The sequence below is a fragment of the Indicator indicator genome, chromosome 7 (genome assembly GCF_027791375.1).
Source record: "Indicator indicator isolate 239-I01 chromosome 7, UM_Iind_1.1, whole genome shotgun sequence".
In the NCBI taxonomy this organism is placed as follows: domain Eukaryota; kingdom Metazoa; phylum Chordata; class Aves; order Piciformes; family Indicatoridae; genus Indicator; species Indicator indicator.
The window spans coordinates 16,868,461-16,894,658 of record NC_072016.1 but is presented as its reverse complement, the minus strand read 5'-3'; the positions used below and the strand labels follow the sequence as shown (position 1 = coordinate 16,894,658).

Genomic DNA, 26,198 nt, shown 5'->3' with positions numbered 1-26,198 from the left:
AATATACCTTACTTTTGTTTAAGCTTTGGATTACTTTTGTCTGAGCATCTTAAAGTATCTTACTGGAATTTGTTAATAAAGCGACTATAGAGGCACTGGTGGAGAGAACTGTTACTCTTGTTAGCTGTGTCTCATTACCTTTCAGGTAAGCCAAGCCAAAGTAGAAATGTTCCACCAAGTTTGCATATGCCACCACGGTGTTGAAAACATCTCTTGCCTTGGACTTGATATCACATTGCACCTCAAGGCACTGCCCGTTGAGTAGAATCACATTGAGATCCCTTTGGGACAAATAGGATTTCCCTTTTTTAGTCTAAGAACACGTAACAAAGAATGAAGAATGAGTACCCAGTACAAGCAATGCAAATTCCACAGTGTTTTATTGCTGAGGCCCTTTAGTCTGCTGTCTCCACATAATCTGATGGAATCGATCACAGCACTGTGCTGTTCTCTGCCTTCTTTCTCCTAAGTTAATTCCCAAAATATTTCTACTGTTTAAAAAAACCCAGGGAATCCCAACAAAACAGCTGAGCATGCTCAGACTCAACAATCATCAAATCTCTAGATTTGAGAGAAATTCCAAATTTTCTTTGCCCTCCTTTTTACTGCTGAATACTGTCAGCCTTTCACCTTATCTTAATGAAAGGTAGAGGATGTGCCTGCAAACCAGAGGAGTCCAATATCTCAGCACTCACACTTCGTGTTTGCTCTTCGTCTCAAAAGTCCTGTGCTAAAGTGAGCATCCTTAGCTGTGAAGGGTAAATTAAGCTATTTTCACCCCAACAGAAATACCTACATAGCTCTGAGAAGTAAATTACCTCCTTTCAAGTCTTAATACCTCTGCAGGAACCCTAACTTAGTTTGGAGGAGGACATAGCAAGAATACTGAACCGGGACTCAGGCGTAACTTAACAAAGATCCCCAACCAAAGAGTCACTAGGTTAGTTCTGAATTCTTAACATTTATACTTACCACAATTGATCCAGGTAGCTGTAGGGTCACTGGTGGTTCACTAGATAAAATAATAAATTCTGGACCTGAAAACTGTAAGGAGGCAATTTAGAAATTTAATATCTCTGTGATGTAGTGAAGATCCCAAACACCAGTACTAGTGAAACCTATTTCTGTTGATCTGCATGCTGTAGCTAATTGACTTCAGTGCCTAATAAACTGCAAATGCTGACTGAAGAATTTTCTCTGTTTGGAGTCTCTCGTATGGGCTCTGAGGGATAATTAGGGCTAAATCCATTTCCATTGCAAAGTACCTATTTTCATGACACTTACAGAAACTTCATTTCTCCTGAGACCTTCTCCCATTTGATTCCCAAGTTACTATGAAGACAGTCACAGACATGTACACATACACACATCCATAGATAGATGGACCACTGTGATTTCCTAAGCCTAGCTTCCATGGGGAACCAGACTAAAATGCAGAGCTGCTTTCTTTCCTGTAATGAAAGCTGTCTGATATTAGTAGACATTGTATTCTTTTGTTTTAACTTCAACAGCACAATATACTTTTTTTTCTTGCTGAGCATCCACCTCCAGGAATTTCACATGCTGGGTTTCTTTCAGATTCTTGAAGCAGACAGAAATAACTATATGTCTGCAAGTGGTAAATGTAGATCCTTCTAGCTGTTCTCCATGACAGCACCCTGACCTATTTGGATTTTATTTTTTGGAAAAAATTTATGCTTTGGTTCATAATACAAGTCGGTAATGCAATTTTGTATCACATATAAAGAGGGAGTAGCATTTTGTTGTAACAGTTTCTGGACTCCTTCTGAGGAGCTCTATTACTATGCCAGCAAAAATCATATTAACAAAATTTAAAACTAAATTTATATATAAAACCCATGATTTTCCAAAGTATCAAATTGAAACTCTTGATCAAATTTCTTTCACTGGTTAGTCCTGAGTTTGTGAACTGGAAATAGAAGAAGAGTATCACCAACTTGAAACCTGTCTCTTATATGTCCACAACAGAAAGCTGCATGGATAGCACCATTGTGAGTTGTCTGTGATTCAGGTTTGGGTTTGTTTGTGGTTTTTGTTGTCTGTTTGTTTGTTTTTTTGTTTGGATTGGGTTGGGGATTTTTTGTGTTTTTGTTTGTTTTTTGGTGTTTTGGGTTTTTTTGGTGAAAAGTTATCCTTCTCATTTAACAGAATCCTACAACAAACCAGCAACTGGAAGCAGACCCTTAGGTGAACTGTTGGTTTGTCACACTCAGTGCAAGCCTATGCTTTTTGTCCTTTGATAACCATTGACCAGCAAGTGTTTGGGTTCAGTGTCTGTAAACGTTTTTGCTGTTCTGAAGCTCCAAAGTGGTTGGTGAAAACAGTTCATATAGTGTCTGATGCTTGCAGACATCACACATGTAGATCAGAGAGGGTTTGATTACAAGTTTTTGTTTAGTATTTACAAACAAGAACTTCACTGCCTTCACGTCTGAGTTACCACAACTGGAGTCTGTCAGTTCAGAATACTCATCTAAGAAGATGACTCAGTAGCTAATATGCATGTCACTGGTAAAGAACAACTGGATGAGAGGTTTCTCCTTACTGTTATTTACATTTCTAAATCAGCTTATACATTTTTCATTAGTCACCTTTTCCTTCCTGTGGAACAAACATTTCTGTGATGTGGCAGCTGCTGTATAGTCCTTTGTAGACACAGAGAAGGTAGAATCTAAACTTAGCAGGTTTTGTCTGCTGTTCTTCTGAGTTCCACCTGGGATTTCTTCTACAGAGCTGACAGACCTTTAAGGGAAATGTCACAGTGAGCAATATACGTAACATGAAATCAAAACAACACAGACTAGAGGACAAAGAGCTTAAGGTACATTGGTTGAATATTATGAAATCCAGGGTAATGTCAGTCATAAGTTCTTTAATCTTTCTTTACAGAAGAAAAATAATTACTGATGCCTTTGTAAATAAATCTAAACTTTGCTTTAATTCAGTAGTAGTTTAAGTCTGGTGAAGCCACAAGCCCCCCCCCCCCAGAAAAAAAGCCCCTTGTCTTTCTAGTAATTCTACAGGATGTAGTTTCTCATTTCTTATTTTCTGAAGCACATAAGCTTCAGAAAGCCATGATGTTGTTATATAATTCAGAATCTTCCAGAATGGGAACTAAATTTTTGAATATTAATTCCACAGAATAAGTTAATCTCTTTGAGAACTGAGGGAATTTTCAATTTAGAGAAAGGTGTCTGAAATCTCAAATCAGAAAGCTGTCTTTATACTACATTTTAACCTATAAAGTAGTGGTCTTTTCCACACAAGCAGGCACATGTATGCTCAGAATAAACTTGCAATAGACACTTTATCAACGAGGAAAGAATGATTATGTGGTATAAAAGGAAAAGTTGTGCTGAGATGGACTTTTGTTGTTTACATTTTTGACAAATACCGAAGTGTCACAGAATCTTTTTTGGTTGTCCTCCTGTATATGGGCTAATTATTTCAACTCCACTGTTATCATGGTACTTACAATAGAATGGTGACCTTTGTAGAAACACATTTGCAGATGCTTATAATCAAAAGTGGGAGTTACAGTCCCTGAAGTTCTATGGAAAACAGTTTTCTGGAAATTTGGAAAAGAGAGTTCGCCTTTCAGCACAGGGAGGGAACGTTTTCTTGGTAGCCTGATTTTAGATGAAGGATATCAAAGTAATGCCCAGGTTGCTAGTCAGAGGTATGGCAGTTACTCCAAAATAGTCAATAAATAAATCATTTGTTACTGATATCAGCCAGGAATGTGATGCAGATATTGATGCCTCCATACACATTTATATATGTATGTGTCTGTAGTTAGAGAGAGACTGCTTTCTTGACAAAAGCTGCCACTATCCTGCAGCTTGCTTGCAGTTCTTTCTTACTGCATAGAGGTTTACTCGGGTGTCTCACACTGTTCAGGTTATTGTGACTGATTTATCAGGAAGTTCAAACTGTTTACTTGGGATACATTTAATTGGGAGTTGATCTAAATGGGTCATTTCCTGTATGCCTGAATTACTCATGTCATGGTTAAAAGAAGAAACTCCTGCTTAACTGGGTCAAGAACTCAATTCAAATGGGATGTCAGCAGGGATTTACATGGTGCTTAACTATGGGTTTCTGGTCTTTATGGTGCCTAGAAGCAGTCCTTACACCTCTTCATCCATAATCAGCCATTACAACTGCACTATGCTAACTTCCAGTCTAGAAAACTCTTGTTTGGCAGCAGTGGTTTCTCTGGTTTTTGGAATGTTGTACAATGGTACAGTTGTACAATTCTCAGCTTTCCTTGTCTATATCCGCAGGGCTGCTATATATGTCATGGCTGAAATGAGGCTAATCCTCATGACCGACAGAGGTCTTTAGTGTTTGTATCCCTGAGTTACCTATAACTCTTCAGTAAAGCGGTGGTGCAGGGCTGGATACGGCTGGCATAAGTGAGACAAATCAGTTTAAGAACTGAGATGTAAATGCAAAAATTCACTGAAAATGATGGATCATATCCATGTTCTGTCATAATGACTGTAGAACATATCAGGCCTCTGTTGAGGTGACAGCAAGGCAAGACCAGATCCAAACTCTGAATGTAGGCAAATACAGACTCTGCAAAATGTCTTGACAGTAAAAGCAAGGACTGTTTATAGCTTCTGAACAAGTTTTACCTTTCCATGCTCTCTGTGAAGCTGCTTTCCAGTTGTTTCAGTTATTGCTGCTTACCTACCCGATTGAGACGGAGTCGTGCTCAAAGCGGCCGTTTCAGGAGGCCAGTGACATCCAGCATGGCACATTGATAAAAAGTAAAGGTGGAAAGCAATGTGCCTACTTTTGTATGGATTGTTCAGGGTCCAACTTCATTTCACTAGAACAGCTGGACTGATTCACTGGAAGCCAAACATAGCCTAAGTGTACTTTAATTCCACTTAAACAGCATCTACTATCAAAGCAGATTCAGATGGTGACCCAGGCATTTTCTGATAATGATGTTACCACACTAGTCACCTGCTTCACTTGACAATAAACCAGCTGCCACCCTGTAGGAATATGAGTTTTGTTTACCTGTTTATGAAGAGCTTGTAGCTACTTTGTGTCCTTGACCCACTAAGGGTGGGGTCCCACGATCTGTGTGTCTGTGGAACTTTACCTGAAAGAATGAAGGTAATGTCACACTTCAAGCAATTGTAGCAGCACTCAATGTCAGATCTTGGGACTACTAAAACAAGGAGGAAATTCCTTGTTTTAGTACTCCATGTGTCCTTGCTAGGCATGAAAAATGGCTGTTCCATAAGATTCATAATACTACACCAGTAGTATTCCCAGTTCTCTAATTATTGTTGCTTCCTCCTGATAACCCTTCCTATGCATATAATTTGGGAAATAGTTGGAAGGTGCAGTGGCTGTTATTTCCATATGTATGGGGCTAATTTCTGAAACAGATTGTGCTCTTCAGAAATTGCTACTAGTTCTTTACTCTTTTATTCCAGTCATAAAATATTAGTGGTGGGGAAGCCATGAAACTTCTCTGGTTTAATCAGAGTAGGATATAAAATCACTGAAATGAAAACTGTTTGCAAATATTCCACTCAGTATTTGCTGCATTAAATATATTGTGAATGTTTTTAACATTGTAAAAATATGGTAAGAATATAGAATGGTTTATGCATCATTAGCAAATAAGATTCGTATCATTTTTTTGCCTTCAGTCATATCCGCTGCTACAGACATCATAGACATTGCTTTGCCCAAATACATGAAGGCTTAAATTTAGAGACTGAACTGGAGAAAGTTATGCAGGCATCAATTCCATGAACATTTCTTCTAGCAGAAGAGATATTTTAGAACCTTTAGGGAAGGAAATGGAAAGGAATATAAAAATGTTGAATTTTTCTTCACTTAGATACTTTAATTGATCTTATTTGAAGAATTGGATATCATACTATTACATAGATAGAATGGTAGAGGCTAGAAAACTATATGGAGGCAACAATCATTAAAGACAGCTTTTTCTCTGTGTACAATATCTATGAACTACTCCCTGAAACCTCACTCTGAATTCCAACACCAAAATATAACATTGAATTTTAGTGTACCAACCACCAACTGCAATTTCAAAAACTAGAAAATCTACAGTCACATTGCTAAAATACGCATAAACATGTTTTCTTTTTCAGGCTGCAGATGGCAGTGACAAAATGAGATATTTGAGATAAGCTAAATACTCAGGGCTAGTTAAAAAGTTAAGATTAAATCCTGTGTCTGAAACTCCATGCTTTTTAATGAGAAAGCCTAACAAAATTTATAGGTTTCACATAATTGTATAAATATACTTCGACAAGCACATAAAATTCCTCTTTATTTTTATGCCTCAGATGTTATGGCAGTGGGACAAGGTGGCTAGCTTCAGTGCCCAGACCACCATACTTTGATCATAAGCAACACATTCCTGATGTTTAAGAAACATGTGGCTCTCAAAGAAGTTGATCCTATGGATGACTGTTTAATTTATTAGATGTTAAATGATCTTAATACAACACATTGATCTTCCTTGATAATGGTGCTCTACCAGATAGTAACATTTCTTTTTCAGATACATTATTATCTCAGGAAAGAATGTCTGCAGCAAACAAGCTCTCACATTCTGTGTTTTCCTCTGTATTTTTAAGAATTTGTCTAAATCCAGAGTACAATGACCAATTTTTTTTTTAAAGAACTTAAAAAACAGGCTCCTGAGTTTAACCTTCGCTGTTGTGCCACTGTGTATGTGACTGACATGTATGTGTCACATGGGGAGCAGATGCAATTTCAGGTTTTTATTGCTGCTTATATTGATTGCAATTCTGGAGCTTTAGAAAGGTGCTTTTCAGGATGAGAATATCAAGAGCAGTTGTATGAGTAATCTCACCTTCCTCAGTGTTAGGGCTAAGAGTTTGGGGCTGAGATGCAATTGCATGTTTGTTTCTTTTTCTCATTCACTTTCTCTCTGCCAGACCTGTGAGAATGCAGTAGGCACCCAGATTCTTTGCCATCTTTCCTAGGGAAATTAGTCCCTTGACATCATGTTCTATGCCTTTTATTTTCAACTAGTAAACATTAATCCTTTCAAATTTGGAAGAGTGTGGGTAATATGTTCCTATGAATTTCATGACAATCATCAACCAGGTATCATAAACTCAGGTTAATGCTCATCAGTGAGAAAAAACAAGGACTACTCAGCACTTTTCTGTCAGTTATGACATCAGTGAACTAACATGTTGATGTGCATGCTTTGTTGCATTGTAACTGATGTAGTGGATGTCAAGGTTACACCTTAAGGAAAACATTTCTGGGATTAAAAAATAAAACACACACGTGCTTACAGAGCATATTTGAATCCATGCCTCAGGAGGACCTAGTATGTAATTTCTCATGGAAGCTCAAAGAGGGAGGAAGTAACTTCTGAAATAAAGAATTCAACTTCCACCTCTGGGTCTGGAAGCTCAGGAGAAGTAGATGGGAAGGTGAATTACTGTGGAATGGAGAACAGAAATGGGGCGGAGTCTGAGAATGTGGAGCTGGCATGGTGAGCTCGTTTCTGTAGGAGATGCTGGTGATCTGCTGAACAGCTTCACTTGGCAAAGGGGACATAAAGCAAAAAAGTGGTGATGGCACTGCATGGTAAGCAGGGAATACATGGCTTTACAGTAGGACACAAGTGAAAAAGAATCCGGTATAAAGCCACCTCTCTTCCCTGCAGTTTAGCACAAATATACATCCCTAGTTACACAGCCACAAGTACATGAGAGTACCTATCACCTGACCATACATGAGTAGCCTCATAATTCATAAACAATCTTTCAGGAAAATCTTACCTCTCCTGTGTCCTCGGTTAGACAGTATTAAAGATGTGCTTTCAGAAATACTATTAGAATCGCTGTAGTCTGCAGAGAGTTGTCTGTAATCTTCTGTTGACTGACTATAATTCATTAATCTGGACTCTTTGTCTGGAAATGGAAAGGAAATATGATGAATCACATACTTTAATTACAAATCATTTTATCTGCATGATAACATAAATAGCATTTGGCCTGACTAATTTTTCTATCATCTGTATCTATCTGTCTTCTAACCCTGACTTTAATTTCTTAAGGACCAAGGAAAGCTTGGTAACTGCATTCTATTATTTTCATAATCTTATTCTAATCCAAAATAGTTCTTCTCCACCATTGCAAATAAAATAAATCTAATAAATTATTTCTATTCTACATGTTTAACTGAAAGGTTTTAAAGTACAGATGACCTGCACATTTCTCCTTCCTTCTATTCTGAGGCCCAAAACCTTCAGCTACAAAGTATTCTCTGTGTAGAGGATGGACAGTGCCCAGACACAATCCACTACCAGAGTCAGCTGCAGAAATTCCATTAAGGGGTTATCCTAAGTCATTAGAGTCATTAAGAAGCACATATTTCTGTCTCCCCTAACTTAACTTTGCTTGCATTGTCTCTTGTCCTTTTCCAGAGTGTCTGAAGGTGATAATTACTGTTACAAAAAAAAAAAAAAAAAGGAATGGAATGCTGCCTTGAAAAGTATCTCTTTTTCTTGTGACCAATAATACCTAATAGAAATATTCCACAGATACTTAAAATTCTAGTTGAAGTTAACATATATGTGCTTTGCTGAATAGAGATTATGTTGTTCAAACGCCTGCTATTGATCATACCCAAAGAAAGCCTGCGTATCTTGGGCCACCCTTCCCCTGCCTTCCAAATCAGAGATTTCTGTTGAAGTGAACCCAAAAAAGGAATTATATAAACTTGAGGTCTACATTTAGTTACAGTTACAGAATTACTCTGAAGGATAATAAAATCTTAATCTCAGTCAAATGAAATGTGTGAATTGTATATGCTGGGTTATTTATATAGTGAGCAGGATTTGGCCTTGTGCCTTGAAACCACTCCAGCAATCCATGTGTGAATTTATAAAATGTATTTTGAATTCAAAATCAGAACTAAAATCAAAAAGAAAACACAAATCTTTGAGTAATCAAATAGGATGGATGAACATATATTCCTTAATGCCAATGGGAAATTGCCACAGAATCCCATTCTACCTTTGAAAATAGAATGGAGTATACAAAATACAAAAGCAATTTTGAAAGTTGGTGGCTTTTTATATGAACAAGTTTCATCCAAAGTGCCTTAAGAGTCGAATCTGTGCAAGCTGATTTATTATCATTGTTTTGCAGCTCTCAGACTACTGTCCTCTGAGGAAATAAGGAACAGAAACCTTGCTGACTTGCCTCAGAGTCTTTGCATTATGAAGTCATTTATATGTAAAGCAATAAACATCCAATTCCACACTACATGTAATCACTACAGCATGAAATTAAACTATTCACCTAGCTTGAGAGAGACTCAGAAAAGACTTGGTGCATCCTTATAAGATAATTCACATTATAAGTCTTTCCTTACCTTGATGAAAATTCATCTGGGAAGAAAATGGTGAGGTGTCAGATATTTTCTCATGCAGTCTTTTCCTTATTACATGACTTCTGTTAAGATGAGAGGCTGTGCTGTCTTCATTGACTACCCACTCTACCTAGAAGACAGTAGTACTGCAAGTTAGTGTCATATGATACATGGACTTCAGACTCTTATACTGAAGCGATCCTTGTCCTCTGCTTGTCAGAGGCTGCTGATTTGCTTGGTGTAAGCAACTTCATCTTCTCAGATTGGCACAGAGCAGGACTGAATTTTCATGACTTCCTGCTCTCATGCTCTATGTGTTCAAGAGGGGATACCCTCTGTTACAGTAGGAAATAGAACACTAGATAGTCCCAGGCCAAAGGTCATCTTAGAATGGTAATGAATACTGGTTGCAAAGAGGAAAGAGAAAAAAAAGCAGCGTGTTTTCTTCCAGTTTCATTCAGCTTGTCATCAGAAAGTGTTCAAATGTTGAAAACGACTCAGATGCTTACTTAAAGACTTCATGTGATCAGGCTAAACATTCTATTCCTCAAGGACATTGAAATTCTCAATGTGATGTAATTGTGTTTTCTTTGCATTTCACGAAGAAAATCTGAAAGCAGGGTGAAAAATCTGGGGAAAATCTTCTCTTGTGCAAAGTCTATTCCTTTGGCCAATACAAAGTCTATGCAAAGGTTATTACTTTGGTATAAATCAAAGAAATTAAGGTATTGCCAATGCAATAGCTGGATTTGCATCCTTTCCCAGGAGTGCAAGAGTGGTTAATGATGGCTTCATTGTCTCGTGTCCTTGTACACATGCCCACTCAATTCTTCTGCTTAGACATCTAGAACTAAATCTCACTTCCTTAATTCACAGAAGCACTCATTTCAGGTAACTGGTCCCCTCTATCTCGTACTGCTGCTCACCTCTCTCACCAAAGAAAAGGAGATGATTAATGTATGAGAGTAGTACCTACCTCACTGACATTTCCCACAGCAAACTGGACCATTTTCTTTATGTAGATACTTGCAGGTAAGGAAGCAGATTCCTTCTGGTGTGCCTCACAGGCTTCCAGGATTGATTCAGGAGAAAGTCTTTTATGTGGCAGATCTTCACATAGTGTCAGCAAGAGCATGTGTAGTTGGTCACTCAGCTGGAGGGACTGAGTCAAAATGAAGGTACTGTTAAATGACATCTCCCAGTGGTCTGAAATTCTGTGTAAACTGGGACCAGGAGTTTCTGGAAGTCTTTCACCATAGGTGAGAAATGGGCACTGAATTCTTTTAGACTTTGGGAAAATTCCAGACAGGCAGCATAACAGGACTAAATGGAGCCTCTACTGGGATCCAGGATAGCCTATATAGGGGCTGCTTGGTGACAGACAATGGCTCAGTCTGCTCCTGAACTTTGCTAATTAAACTGTGACTCTTAAAGATACAAGCAAGTAAGACATGTGGCAGCATTAGCTTCAAAAAGGCAAGGAGTTACACTAGCCAAAAGTGTTGCCATAGAGACCAGATACTTAAATTTAAGAGTCCTTTAGCTTATAGCACCTCTTTTCTTACACCATGTATACCCATAAATGTGCAAAAAGTTTATGTTCTCTAAGTCAAAAACATACAAAGGCATCTGCATAGAAATTAAGCAAAACATGTGCTACAAATCTTTGAAAGTGTTCTAGGTAAGCAAGAAATGCAAAAATTTCAACTAGCAGAGATGCTGGTAGAATTTGCTCAGAAATAAGGAGAGTTATTTAGTTTTATTTCAGCATCTCATTCTTTGAAAAAGTGCATATGTGCACAGCACCACAGTCATGACTACATGATGTTTATCATTTAGCCCTTCCTATCTTAGAAACAAAGAACCATTCAGGATGGAAAAGACCTTTAAGATCAGTGAGCCCACCATGAACCTGCCAAACCCACCACTAAACCATATCTGTAAGTGTCACCTCTACAGGTCTTTTAAATACATTCAGGGATGGTGACTCATCTGCTTCCCTGGGCATCATATTCCTTATTACAGTCTTGGAATAAATAATCTTCACTCTTAAAAGTAAAATGCAGTTCATCTTATTTGGAACAAGTCTGGGTTCTGAGAAAAAGAGGGGGGAGGGAGGAGGGTGAAGGAAATGAAAGAGGAAAGATAAGATGTGGCCTAACTCTATCCTGATTTGGATGAACTGGTATTTTTGGTGACGTCTGGACCTTGACACAGCTTTCCAATTCTTTCTAATGATCCAAAATACAAAGCCCTTTTTACTGTGACTTCAGATCATGCATCTCAGCCTTTGAACCTACCAATATAAGGCAGAATAAAAGAAAACAAAAATCTTTATATCACTGGCCTGGTTTGGAGGAACCTGGTAGTCTGCTGACCAATAGAGAGTCATTCCTAAGGAATACACCAACATCTGTCAAAACAGAAAAAGAAACCCTGTAAAAAATTAAATCCAGTAAATACACAGAAACCTCATACTAGAGAGACTATCTTTGTGTCTTTGATCACAAAAAGGCAGAAGTCAAACAGAATTTTCTAAAGAACTGGACTAGAGGGAAAAGATGTAAAAGTACAATAGTGACTCTAGGCTTATGGACTAGATGCCATACAATAAATATTGTTCAAATGAGGAAATGAGTGAGGCTGCCCTCTCCCCAGTGATTCCATGAGTAGGAAAAGAAATTCAAACTCCATTCTTAGTTTTGAAGTTCTCTCACTGGTAATTAAAGCTCTCCTCTACCTGTGGGTCTGACTAGCAATCAAGTCCAGGAAGATAATTTCTAGACTAAGGGCCATTTATTTGAAAGCCACATGTTTCTGGATGCATCTGAGTGCTCTCTTATGTGGGAGTCTGCAACTACTGTGCTCTGCCTGAGGAACTATGCACTGGTGTGGTTCTAGTGGTATTTAAAACTTTTAGGTACCTGAGTGTTCTATCTTACAAGAGAGACTTGTTTGACAGGGATAAGGAAAGCAAATTATTAACGAAGCTGAACTTATTTCTGACTTCCTGGGAGTGCTTCCACTCTCTGATAGTATCAATACAGCAGTCCAACATGTTTCTGGGACTACAGTTGCCATATCTGATTAGACATCATGTTAATAGAAATATTGTTCCTTGCTGTGGGCTTTTACAAATAACACATTTCTGCAGAATGTGAGAATTGATGTTCAAAGTTGATTCTGATGCTGACATACTTGCTAATCAAATGGCGAGCTACAAGATAAATGCAAATCTTTGAAACTGTAGTGTTATTAGAAGTGGTTTTTTGATGGTAGATACTTGCTATGCTGCATTACAATCCCACAAACTTGTCTTCATGAGGTACTATCAAGATTTGTATTGTAATATACCTCACCTTTGTTAATCCAGTGTGATGGTTTTTACTTTGCCTGTGCAGCAATTCTGGAGCACTGAACGGGACAGCTTCTGTTTGAGGTGCATTGTTTTGGAGGGACAAATTTCCTTCTGCAGACAGTAGCACTGACCACGGACAAATCACACTGAGGGCAGGGTCTGAAAAATGTTGAAGAACATAATGGAGGTCTTAGTGTTGAATTCACTGCACTTAAAATATCAGATTGCTGGTGTCTCAGCTGCATAGTGAAACCCATCAGCAAAGTTTCCTGGAGAGGTACACAGAAGTCAGTGGAATATTCATTTATGCCTGGCTGATTTTGTCAGCTGGAATTCAGTGACGGTTTTAAGACTTCTCTCTCAATTCATTTCACACATATAAACAATATATTGATTTCAATGGATTTCTGAAGCATAAGGAAAGGCAGTATTACCTCCTATGTGCAGAAAACTGACAATTTTGATATATCTTTTTAGGCAAAGCACCAGAAAGTATTGGGAAAGTAGAACATTCCTTTCAGTACAGCATAAGTGCGTTTAATCTGGCATTGCAAAAGACTTTAAGTTACGTTCCATTATGTTGCATTACCATGGTACAAGTCTCTGTGGTGACTTTTTTTTTTTTGTTCTGTTTGCTGCTTCTAGTCAGTGAGCTCTGCATTTCAGTTACCTATCTTTCAGTGCATTGTGTCTAGCAAAGCCAATTTACTTCACCAGAAAGCCAGTGTCAGTATCCTTTTATTTCCATTGTACAGATGAAGAAACAGATGCAGAGCCCAGCTTTGATGACTACAGCATGTCAATCAACAGAAGCTGAGGTAGCAGTAGAAACAAACTTCCCAAGACCTAGTTCTATAAATTGCTAAGTTTTTTCTTAACTGGAAATGCCATTTCCAACTAACCTGAACTTTGGGATTTTTTTTTTTTTGGTAACTAAAATTTAACTATGAAAACTATCCAAACTAAAATTTAGAATAACGTTAACAGCCATGACATTTTAGCATTATTCACAATCTGTCTGTCTGCATGTCTCTAAGTCAAAAAAGAAAAAATGTTTTTGAAGGATAACTGTGATGGTTTGAAACTGTCTTTTTAATTTTTCCTTGCAAAGTTCAGAAGAGAGAAAGTGAAAGAATGTAAATAAGTTACTATTGGGTGTAAGAAAGCAAAATACTGATTGTTCTAAACGCTTCCATTGGATAGATAGAAATGTTTAAGAACTATTACCCAAAACAAAGTAGGCACTCTGCACATTCTGCGTTCGGCAGTGGGGGCAGTTGCTGGGCTGTCTGGCTGCTGTTTCTTCTTCTCTTCTGGCTGAAGATAACACATACTGACCTTGGCAGCTAAGTTAACAACTTTCTGCTTAACTAACTCTGCTTCTCTGTCCAGGGGGGTCTGGGGGGAAGCTCCTGGGAGAGAGAGAGGCCCCTTTGGGAGGGTCCCCTTGGGGGGAAGCAAAGGGAGATCGGTTGTGCTTTTCTGTTGATTGTATATATTTGTGAGTGTTGTGAATTTTGTATATTGGTACATATTCATTGCATTTCATTGTAGATTTTAGACTTTGCTTGTAAAGACAGCTTTTCATTTGCTTCCAGACTGAGCTAGCCTGGTTATTGTTGGTGGGGGGGGGGAATTTCAGCTCACACCGACACAATAACTCATAGGATCAGAGGATTGTTTCAGTTGGAAAAAAATTCTAAGATAAGTCTAACCATTGACCATGGCCATTAAAACATGTTCTAAAGTGCCATGTCTACACGTTTTTTGAATACCTCCAGGGATGGTGACTGCACCACCTCCCTAGGCAACTTTTTCCAATGCCTGACCACTCTTTCAGTAAAGAATTCTTTTTTCTAAAGCAAACTAAACCTCAACTGGTACAATTTGAGGCCATTTCCTCTCATTCTATCACTTGATACTAGGGAGAAGACACCAATCCCCACCTCACTTTAGGTAGTTGTAGAAAGCCACATGGTCTCCCCTCAGGCTTCTCTTCTCCAGACTAAACAGTCCCAGTTCCCTCAGCTGTTCCTCAAAAATCCTGGTCTCCAAACCCAAGGTTGAGGTCCCACTGAGATTCGAACTCAGATCGCTGGATTCAGAGTCCAGAGTGCTCACCATTACACCATGGGACCTCCTGGATGCATATATTCCTAAGTCTGGCAGGGTCATGAGGACACTAACAGGCAATAATGGACCTGACCACCCTCATTTGGGACCGACCTACCTTCATGCTTTGCCCACAGTCCCAAGCTTGATGAGACTCTGCCCCTCTGCCTGAGACACGGTGTAGGAGTGCCTGTCTCCAGCTCAGCCACAGACATACTTTGCCTGACTGTGTACTTCATTGATCCTGACCCACAAACTGACTTCCCAGCATGATCTGATTTGCCTTGTCCCTGTGGACTTGCCTGGTGATCTTTAGGCTGTCTGACCCTGGCTGCCCACACCAGACCTGATTTTGACTCAGCTTACCTGCCTTATCACCACAAACTTGTGTGGTGGGCTGGAATTCTCAGCTGTCAACCCCAGACCTGCCCTGCTTGCCTTATTTCGGTACTGTGGAACAGGGCCCTGGCTGGCATAGCCCCTACTTTGCCAACCTTGTAACCGTGCTCCCTGTTCCTTAGGGAACAGCTTGCTCTTGCTGTTCTCTGAAAAAAATCTATTTGCAGGTGTCTCAGTAATGGACTGTGTTCTTCTCATAAAGGGCTGTGTACTCAAGAAATACCACCGCAGAGAACCACAGAGGTCAGTCCCAGTAGTCTGAAGCAGGAGTGGAAGCATGAGGGTGTTCTGAAAGCACTCTACCCTTGCATGCATAAGTGAATTTGACTGAAGACATCCAAATGATTTAATTAAAATATTCATTTTAAAAGCATGATAAAAAGCATCTAAGAGTTAGGCTGGGAACTCATACACACCTGGTTTATGCAGTCAGAGGACCCAGAGATCCAAGATTTATGGACCGCTGGTGTGGCAGTTTAGGCTGGGTGCCCCCTGCCACTGCCGCATGAGATACACCTCTGGTGTTCTGGGTGCCCACCCACAGGGGTGGACACAGGAAACGACGTATTTCTACCCATAAATCCTGCACCCTATGAGGCCATCTGCAAAGTCATTCTCTTTCTTCCCTCTCTGCTCCCCTGGGAGATGTCCTCTCTTATCGGGTAATGCCGGGGGAGTATCCTCAAGGCCTCTTAGGCCTGTCTAGGCCTAATGCCAGGAGGAGAATGGAGGGGGGGCAGTCTCAGACCTGGCCAGCCTGAGACTTGCCTAGCAGCGGGAGGGGGAAGAAAGAGCCCTGGGGGGTTTGGGTTTACCCTCAGGTGGGAAGAAGGGAAGGATTGGGAAGCCTTTGGGAATTCTGTGAGGGGTTCTGTACGCTTTGGGATACTCTTTGTCACTATGCTTTGTAGTTTGTAGTTTTTTTGTAGGTTCACCAATTGCTTTTCCATTTAAACTTTCCATCACTCTCCAATCCGTTTGTGTGAGTCTCATTCTTTTGTCCCTTTCGGGGCAAGAGAGCATCTGTCTGGCCCCAAACCAGCACAGCTGGTATTTGCAACAGTCATTGCATTTACTTCTTTAGAAAATTAAAGCCCTTAAATTAATTAGCTAACCTTCTATTTAGCTCCTTCTTTATTTGCTGTAGCATTGTATGCAATACAACTAGCACATGATGGGAAATTTTTCTGTTTTATAAAAAGAAAGACAGCTTGTACTTTAACCTCGATGAAGATTCCCTGGCTTTCTGCCATGTTGGCCAGCCAACAAATCAGCATACCTGCCTACCCAGTCAGTGCCCAAACATACAGGAAATACAGGAAATAATGCCATAGCAAGTGGTACTGACACCACCAGGCCTAGCATGATTTATTACATCAAGCACAGTGCAGCAAAAACACAGCAGAACTAGCCCTGAGAAAAGGCTGTTTCCAGAAGCAATATAGCTGTAATTAAGAGATGTGGAGCCAGAGATAGGGTTGAGTAAACTGGAATGACGCGGTGCAGAGGCAGTTCACCTTCACTGCCCTCCAACCAGCTGCAGTAGCGTCAATAGATATCCAACAAGTCTTTTCTTTTCTTTTTTTTTTTCTGGTGTTTTTTGGTTGGTTGGTGTTGCTTTTAAACAAACAAACAAGAGATCAGGAGAGCGTAGTGTCAGTTTAGTGCCTGGCACAGAGTCAATTAGCTGGGATGGACCTGAGCAGTATCTATACAGATAGGTAACTCCTTTGTACTTTCCTCATACCTGTCTTGTCTGGGTTGTTCTGTTCTCTTGTTACACCAGAGAATAGCAAGCTGATGCTATAGGAAACCTTTTATACTGTTCCAGTCCATTAAAAAATAGTTGGCTATAAAAGTTCACCGCTCCACCTATAGCAGAAGTTGCACTTCACTTGTGTTTAGTATTTTGATCCACATGCTCATCTCATCCATTCTCCCCTTAAAAGGAATATCCATTGTCATAAACAGCTCTGAAAACATGACAAGTTGCTCAGCTGTGCTGTCTTGTACAGCTGGCCTGCTTGGTAAGCACTCATCATGATGACTTGCCTAGCCATTATAAGTCACATTCTCTTACTAGCTGAGTAAGGAGCCATGTGGATTTGCCTGTCCTCCTTTATCAGTACACGAAGGACATGATCCTAGCTGGCATTGTACTTTCTGTGCTTGTGTTACTCAGATTTCAGGAAGAACTCTTCTGTCTTGTTCCACCATGTATAATTGTACTTTGATGAATTAATATCTGATGTGTAATTAGGAAAAAAAGAAAAAACAAACCAAAAAACCCTCAACTGTGTGAAGAACTCTTACATAGGCAGAGAAATGCACATATAATCCCAACAGCACTGCAATATTTCTCATTTTTATTAGCAATATGCTATTATTGCTATTATTGCTTTTTATCTCAACACCCTTCCCCCATCCCCAACAAACTCAAAAAAGCTAAAATAACTCAAAAATGAATTTCCAGCAGTCCTATAAGAAGATACTTTCCACCTCACCTTTGTGAAGGTCCTCCAAAAGATGCACTGTGGCCAAGTACAAGAGTGCCCATATTTCTTCTTCCTCCAAAGGGCTTCCTCTTGCCCATAGGACCTCGGCCAGTGTCACACAGGAACTGCTCATGCCTGCTGTAAGAGAAATCAGATTTTGAACACACTAAAGTAGACTGAATTGCTCAAAGCAAGCCATACTGATTACAATGCACTCTCACAATAAGAAATATTTTCTTAATTATTCCACTTCTTTGTTCAGAAAAAGTAGGTATCATTTATCCCAGTCTTAATCTGAGTAAGAGTAAACAAAAGGGACTTAACTAAGTGACTTCCTGTAATCTTTTTGAATACTTTTACTCATGATTTGAAACCGATCACAAGATCCTGTGGGGCACTAGCTTTCTCCCAGGAGGTCCTCCATTACTATAGTGCTGTTCTCGGTTTGGGAGTGGTTATTTGAATGGTAGGGAAGTGCTTAATTGGATGCACTTGTCTATAAAAACATGAGGGAGTTAATCTATGAGGAAAAGAATGGCAAAGTGAGGGATGTTCTGTGGCATGAAAGGTTATAAATACAATCCAAAAGAGCAACTGAGCGTAAATCATTGTTTAGCAGATTGATCAGTAAAAGCTATGAGACTCTTACTGAATTCATTGATGAGAAATATTCTTGGTTTAGATACCTGAGACTCAGAGCTTGCAGTTCATCCATATCAATATGCATATAAACTTGTTTTGTTTCCCTACACCAAATGAAAAGATGATTCCCTCTGTGAGCTGCTGAATATCAATTTAGTAGCTTCCAGCACACTGTCCTATCTGACAGGTACATAAGACCTGGTGTACTGCGGATGAATGTTGGCCTACACACTTTCTGTTTTGCCTCAGCTGTGGTGCAGCATCAGATCATTTTGAGAACGGCATCCTGTAGTCAATCATAATTTTATGTCTTACCTATTTGAAAAGTATTTTTCTAATCTCAGCCAACTAGATACTGAATTGTGATCAAGACCTCTTTTCCTTGGAATATTTTATCAAATTAAATATTGCCAAATTAAGTATTGCCAAATTAATTATTACCAAATATTAACCAGTTTTAAATTTCTGTAATTTGCTAATCCAGGCAGAGCTGTTCTAGGTCTACACATCTGTAAGGAAAACTGATTCCAAGCTTAAAATAAGCTATACATCTTTGAACTTAATTTATGCTTTTGCTGCTACTATCCTGCAACAGTGAGCTCCATGGGTTCATCATATGCTGTGTAAACAGAAGAAAAGTTGGAAATGATTGAGGTTTTGACATTGTCTGTAGACCACAAGGGCAGACACTGGAGCCTAGGATCACAGGATGTTAGGGGTTGGAAGGGACCTCTGGAGATCTTCAAGTCCAACCCCCATGTAGAGCAGGACCATATAAAGGATGCTATTTTCATGTACAGGATTATAAATGCTGCTGTAAAACAATGTCTGAAAACAGATCTTTTCCCCCTAACCATTTCTTCACCCTCTGTACACAGCCCATGTACTGCTAGCATTTGCTCTCTGAAATAGAATTTACCATGTCTGCAACAGAATGTACTGTGTCTTACAGGTGATTTCTTTGCCAGCTTCCCACTTATGCAGTTTCAAGGAGTCACTGCAAGAGCATTACATATTCTGCAGGACCAACCTATTGCTGATTAACAGACTACCCAGACTTTGATTCGTGGGGGCTTGTTTGGCTCACAAGCTTACAAATAAGGAATCACAACATTGGAAGAATGATCCCTTGCTGCAATCACTACAGAATTCCAAACCAACCTAGTGACATTTTAAACAGAGCCAGCATCCTAATTTTGGTCTCTGTAGCTTCAAAGGGTAGTAAAGCTTCTTAAGAACCTGACTTTAATTAGAACAGACAGACAAATCTTCTTAATCTAAGCCATCAGCATTTCTCTTAATAATAAATTACTGTGGTAGCATTTCACTTAACCCTGTGGTACTGGGCCTAAGCAATCAATTCATGTGCCCAGAGCTAGAATCTGTGTGGATTCTCTGTATGGGTGATCCACTGGACTGTACTTCGTGTGGTTTCACTTGAGCTTGTGCTGGGGGGAGGAGCACTGCATCCTCTATTTTCGATAGAAGTGCTTATATCAAGTGATTTCAGTGCTGAGAGTTCTAGCTAAAGTTACTCAGTGAGCAACTACATAGTGTGCAGGCATCACAGCTTTATAGGGCCAAAGTGAAATCACCAGTTACACCTCAGCTGCTTAACTTTTGAAGTGAATGTTTATTCTAAGAGTAAAAGTAATGTCTCAGATTAATACTAAGTATGAATTACATGAATCCTGCTAGCAATACAGCTAGTATACAATATTATTATATTGTATGGCCACAAAGAGAAAAATCTCTTTAAGATGTAATGAATTATTTCTTTAATGCAATGTAGAGTTAAGCGATGTGTAATTTAACAAGAAAATTGGCAACTGATTTTTAAACACCCTCTATATGTCTTGTCATTTTGGGTTGTATTGTTGACTTTTGGTTTTTAAGCCCAGCATGATGTGATATTTGACAAGAAAAATAATGTGTGAGTGCTTGGAGGAAAAAGTACAATTAATTTCCTTTTATAGCCGGGCTCTGCTATGTATATGATCTGATATGACCGTAAAAGTGATATAAAGGTATCATCATTGCAGCACTGCACATAATCATGGTCCCTCGACTTAATAAAAGCTGTAACCCAGAACCAAACAATTCTGACCTTCAAACAAGCTACAACTGACAAAACAAAGTAGACAAATTAGGAGGCACGGAGGAAAAAATTAACAATAACCTTGCAAGAAGGGGCCTTGATAGTTTGCAGTAATACTACACATCAGAAAATTATGCTAGATCTAGTCGAACCTGCAGGGAAAAATTCGAGAAGCAGAATGTAATCACCTACTTTGGAGTTTAGCCAGGATACAGAGGTTAACATATTTTTGCCTGGAAAAAGTAGGAAGGGCTTTCAGTGCCCAGTTTGTGCTCTGAGGTAAAAGAAAAATCTTCAGCTGACTTCTATGGAAGAAGACAGTGCCATGCAAAAAGGCAAATTAGCCTAAAACGTCCTTCCTATTCTAATCTTTGCAACAAATCTGTTCATTATGTGGACTGCTTAAGTAAACAGATTTTCCCTTGGAAGAATTTAAGCTACTATTCTTGTATAGACATAAAGGGACAATGAAGTGAGGCTCACACATAATTTTGCCCCAAACATCCACCTATTTATCATGTTTCATTCCAAATTTTATTCTATTTTGGTACATTTTGCTTTATGATACATGCAAGCTTTTGTCCCTACAGTCACTGATATCTAGAGTCAATGAAATAAATTGGATTGGTTATAAAAGATAATGAACTACAACTTTGTGTCTGAATGTAACACTTAATAACATTAGTAATTTAATATACCAGGGCCACTTTATGTACTATTTGGCATTATTAGACTTGACAATTTTTTTGATTAAAATGTAAGGGAGCACTTTGACTTTCAATCTCCATTTTGACTTTTGCTGCTTTGTTGACTGTTTAAAGACAACAGAAGAGCTAAACACTGCTGCTTTTGTAAGGCAACTGACCTTTCCTCATCAAACACAGTCATGTGAATTAAACATCCTCAAGAGGAGCAGGGCATCTGAATTCATAACTAAATGACAGCCCCTTTCACGCAAGCCTGTCAGAGGAACCTCACTGGGGAGTTGGTTCAGCTGTAGAATCAGATTCTATAGCATGAAAGTTGCAATCCATTAACTGGCTGATGGTGAAAAAGCATATGGAAAGGGAGATCATAGGATACACCAGTGAATAAGATCACGAGAAAAGAGAAATCATGCTTAGGTTTTGGAAATCTGGAATCAATATTTATTCCTGATCTACTTCTAACGGTATGAAGCATTAGCAGATTTGCCCCATTTGGGCCTTCTGAAAAACAACTGGAAATGTAATTTTTTTGGAAAATAGTTTGCCTATATGCACAACAGCACCAAAGGATTAACCCTGGTAAGATGGAAGCATTTTGTGAACTGGAAAGGCTTCTGTCAAACCAGGAAAGCCTTTCGGTTTTTACTGTCTGGAAGCTATTCTTGCAGAGGTCTTGCCTTTCTTCTGATGAAACATACAGTTCTGCTTCATTACTCTATAATAAATTTTAAATTCCTGATGGCTGTAAATACATGTTGATTTTGTAAGCAGTTGTTGTCTGAGAAAGGTACATTGACTATTTATGGTTTGGACTTAAATGCCCACCATAGCCCCTCCTCTAGAGGTGACTAATTGGTTTTGACATGAGTGGGCCAGACAGAGACTACATAAGTAGGCCCTCTGACAGATCTGAGAGATTGCTGACCTCTGCCACTACCCTCACTAAGAGACTGAATGTAGGCTTGTGCTGACAGGCAAGTGAGAGGGGGCTTGGTGTATAACCTCTTTCATTTCCACCTCCATATCAGAAAAAAGTGTCTACTCATAACAGCACATGTAACCTGGTGTAAACACATTGAACATGAACATACATGAAGTTGGCTAATACTGATCTTGCTTCATTTAACTGCTACACCGCGTGGAAGAATCAGAACCTCCTTTAGGCAGCTTTAGAGATGAGAAATTGTTCTAGTACTGCATTGAAGGACACACCAATAAAACCAGAGTCTAGTCTATAAAATGATGGTCTTTAACAAATTTTCTCTAGATACAGCATCGTTCAGCTGTTATAGTCCAATTCCTTATCTGTCTAGTCCCCTGTAGGCCTCAGGTCCTGCCTGATAATCTAAAAGCACCTCCTGTAAATAAATGTCTAAGCTCAAGGGCACCAAATCCTGCTTCAGTATAGCCAAAGGCAAAACTTGTATCAGTGGGGGCACAGTGAAGTGGGGAAGAAAAACCTTTTTGGAAAAAAAGAAGTTAGCCAGAGGATCTCAGGTTCTGTTCTGCAAGACGTTAAGCAGTCTGCTTTTGGATCTAAGCTGATCAAATGCCAGGAAAGATGGGAACTTAAAGTGACATTTTCCTAGGGTGCTGGAGGGCTAACAGACTGATTTTCAGGGCTGAAAAAGGGTCCATATCAAACAGATTAGGAAGACAGACTTACTAATTCTTAGAGATCTTTTAGAACAAAAAGCAGCTTGCAAAATGCATTTTCAGTCAGCTTTCTTTTACTGATTCGAGGTACGGTACAATGAGTTAATTAATATATCAGTAATGTAATTTCTGAACACACCCAGGTGAGGACTTTGACCTAAATAAATTAGCCTGTCTATCCTATCTCTGTGGTTCCACCCTTCAAAGATTAATAAATTACAGTAAAATGTGGCTTTGGAGCACCTTATGTTTCAGAGTAGCCCGGTGATGAGTTTGTATCTTTACATTTTTATGACACATGAATTCAGAAACTTCATCAAAAGGAACTGAAAATGCATTGAAGGCTAAAAGCAAATTAAACTACAATCAATATCTAACCAAGGGAAAGACAAATGCTTTATTATTATCAGGTATCGCAAATATGCTAAGAAGTTTTTGGAACCTATCTCAGGATTTGCTGTGCAATGAATCAAACTTGGAATAAAAAAGATAGAGGTGATTAAAAATAGGGCAAATATTAACATTTGGATTGAGCTATAGTTTTTCAATCATCAGTGATAATTCCAAAGCAAATTTACAGAATTTATGAATGATCTGTTCCAAACCTAACAGTACATTGACATGACATGATGAAGGCAGAACACTTCCTCTAGCCACAGGTGAAGAAGGAACAGATGCAGCTAGCATCTTTCTCACTGTCTCTGAAACTCAACTCTCTGAAACATGAAGTAGAAATTTACCAGTTTATAACTTGAATAAACACTTAAAATGATGTTAAAAAAGTATGTTTAAACAAAGTAGGCAGGTGGAACCAAATCTGTAAACACTGACAAGTCAATAAGGGAGTTGCCTTGTGGCTAAAGCATGACTTAGAAAGCTTACACCATGGAAATTATAGCTGTAATGATACAGCCTTTGTTATATGTTTTCACCCTCTAACGTAAATTTCTTTCATTTATTTCCTTTCTAGAAACATGAACTTTAATCAATAGGAGAATTAACCAGACTATTGCAAAGTATTCAGCACTCAAGGGGGATAAAATCTCATTGCTGAAGATAGCAGAATTTCATTGTTAGGAAGTCATAAAGTTCTTGTGTCTTTAAAAAGTCTTTAAAAAGTCTGAGAGTTGAAATATGATACCTGAACAGTGTGTTTATGTGCTTCCCTGTCAGGAATTTCATGATCTAAGGTGTTAGAAGATGGACATTGTTCCTCAAAGAAACAAATGTTATTGATGCCAAAAGAAACCACAGTTAGAGGGCAAAGTTCTGATTTCCTCTATACTTCAAAGTGAATCTACCTGTGAAGTTCAGAGGTACAATTACTATGTGCAGTCAGTTTGCATATAGATATTCTTTCAGTAGAAATGTATCAAAACATCTCACTGGGTAACTGCATCCAAAAGAAAGTGGTGTTACGTTTGTTCTTGCTAAGCTCAGTGTGCCTGATCACCTCCACCCTGGCTGACATCAAATCCCCATGGACCCCATTGAACAGATCTTAACAGAGAGCTGCTGTCTTTCTTTTATTATTTTTTTTCCATGAACTTTTTATTAAAAGCTCATTTTACAAGACAGCACAACAGACTTAAGGCCTAGAAATTAATCTAATGCATTTAATACATTATCTACATTCTGTTTCTTCAAGGATTGAAGCATCATAGTAGTATGTGATTCTGATTTCTCTTTATTTGTTATTTATGTCCATTTTTAGGTAGTATATAATTCTCTGCATTGAGGCAACCTTGTTCCAGACACAGGCCCTGGGAATGAAGAGTCAAATGCTGAGGTTAAAAGGTAAGCACCACAACTCGGGCAAAAGAACCTAAGCAGGCTTTACGCTAGTTTCTTAAGGTGCCAAAGAAAAATGAAGTCCCAAATGAAGATGGAGAGCTAGTCTATACAGTCCAGGCTTCCCCATGTCTATTCATAGTTTGTCAAGCAGCTAATCCTACTGTAGCCAATGCTACGGTTGTTTGCCTATTCTTAATATGTTAACAGGTGCTCTACAGCTAGCTTTTGAGTCCTGAAAGTCCCACAGTTATACCTTTGTTTGCAGCAGAGAGAGATCCAAAGCTTCTGACCTTGATTCTGATACTGACTGGCTCTATCATCAAAGAAAGTGCCTTCTTTCACCACTTCATTTAGGATGATGCCATTTGCTATCATTAGTAATTCACTTAACATGGAAACAGTAAATTACCATTATTGTATTCCTCTGGAATTTCCATCTGAAACTTTCTAAATCAGTAGTGTTTACAAAGCATATGCCAAACCTTCCACAGAGTAAGGCTGCTTTGACTTTAGAAACTGCAAACTGTAATGCAGGGACTCACCTTAACAACACTTTAGAGAGCAATAGAGAAGAAATTAGGAAACTAGTTTCTCAATTGAGAGTCTTTAGTCCCAGGTTATTATCACTGGAGACATGCCTTGTGTTTGGAGTTTAGTGCTCTTTCCTAAATAATAGTACTCAGTATAAATTCATGAATAAACAACACACTTAAACATGTTTTTCAGAATCATAAGAACTGTGTTATACAAAAGGCTTATCTCTGCCATATGAGCAGTAACAATTTAGCGCTTTCTATTCTTTTGCCTTCAATAGAAAATAAAAATAGGCTGAGATACCCTGAATCTGCATCATTGAAAGTCTGCCACAGGTGAACATTTGTAACTGCAGAAGAAGGCAAGAGGGACTGAGCACTGACATTCTGAACCATGATCTGACCAACACTGTTCTATAATTTTTTATACAAGCAAGCGTCTTTCTAATCAGAAATGACTAATGACTTGAGAGAAATTAAATGAAATTTAATGTAAAAATCCACAAGGTAAATATTAGATACAGCTGTACAAAGCCAAGAAGATGAATGCTTTAATACTTAATTGATAATGAGATTAAGAGAAACACATAAGAACCTACCCGTACAAGGTGGACAGATGCTGCATCCAGAATAGTCTGCAATCTTCTATATTTTTGCCCAGTACTGATTGTTTAGATCATCATAACTGCAAATGTCAGATTAAATATATTCAGGATTTGCTTGGACTTCTCTTTCTTGGTTTCTCTCTCTTTCTTTCCTGTTCTCTTCTCTCCTTCCTTCTCTCTCTTTCTTCCTTTCTGTCCTTCTACTGCTTTGTTTATATCTCGTAACTAAGCACTGTGTGGTCTGGCAAATGGCTATGCAAGTAAACAGTAAGGTTCCTTCCCTTGCTTGCAAGCCAAGTGTAGCAACTCCTGGTTTGAAGTTGAGACAAGCATCATGTCTGCGGAGGCTCTTTCC

The 26,198-nt window shown here is 38.9% G+C and overlaps 1 protein-coding gene and 1 non-coding gene across 2 annotated transcripts in view; both read right to left on the bottom strand.

Moving 5' to 3' along the window:
- The window catches only part of FRMPD2 (FERM and PDZ domain containing 2), a 44,367-nt gene extending 19,269 nt beyond the window's left edge, over positions 1-25,098 (bottom strand). Inside the window, exons 1-7 of the mRNA XM_054382691.1 lie at positions 24,996-25,098; positions 17,818-17,943; positions 15,281-15,459; positions 11,792-11,857; positions 10,421-10,606; positions 973-1,044; positions 139-313 (exon numbers count right to left, since the gene is read on the bottom strand). Of these exons, the coding sequence (XP_054238666.1) occupies positions 139-313; positions 973-1,044; positions 10,421-10,606; positions 11,792-11,857; positions 15,281-15,459; positions 17,818-17,943; positions 24,996-25,098 (907 nt within the window). The remainder of the gene's footprint in view (positions 1-138; positions 314-972; positions 1,045-10,420; positions 10,607-11,791; positions 11,858-15,280; positions 15,460-17,817; positions 17,944-24,995) is intronic.
- On the bottom strand, positions 14,869-14,940 carry TRNAQ-CUG (transfer RNA glutamine (anticodon CUG)). The gene has a single exon. It is a non-coding gene; the product is annotated as a tRNA-Gln (tRNA).
- Positions 25,099-26,198: the final 1,100 nt, after the last annotated feature.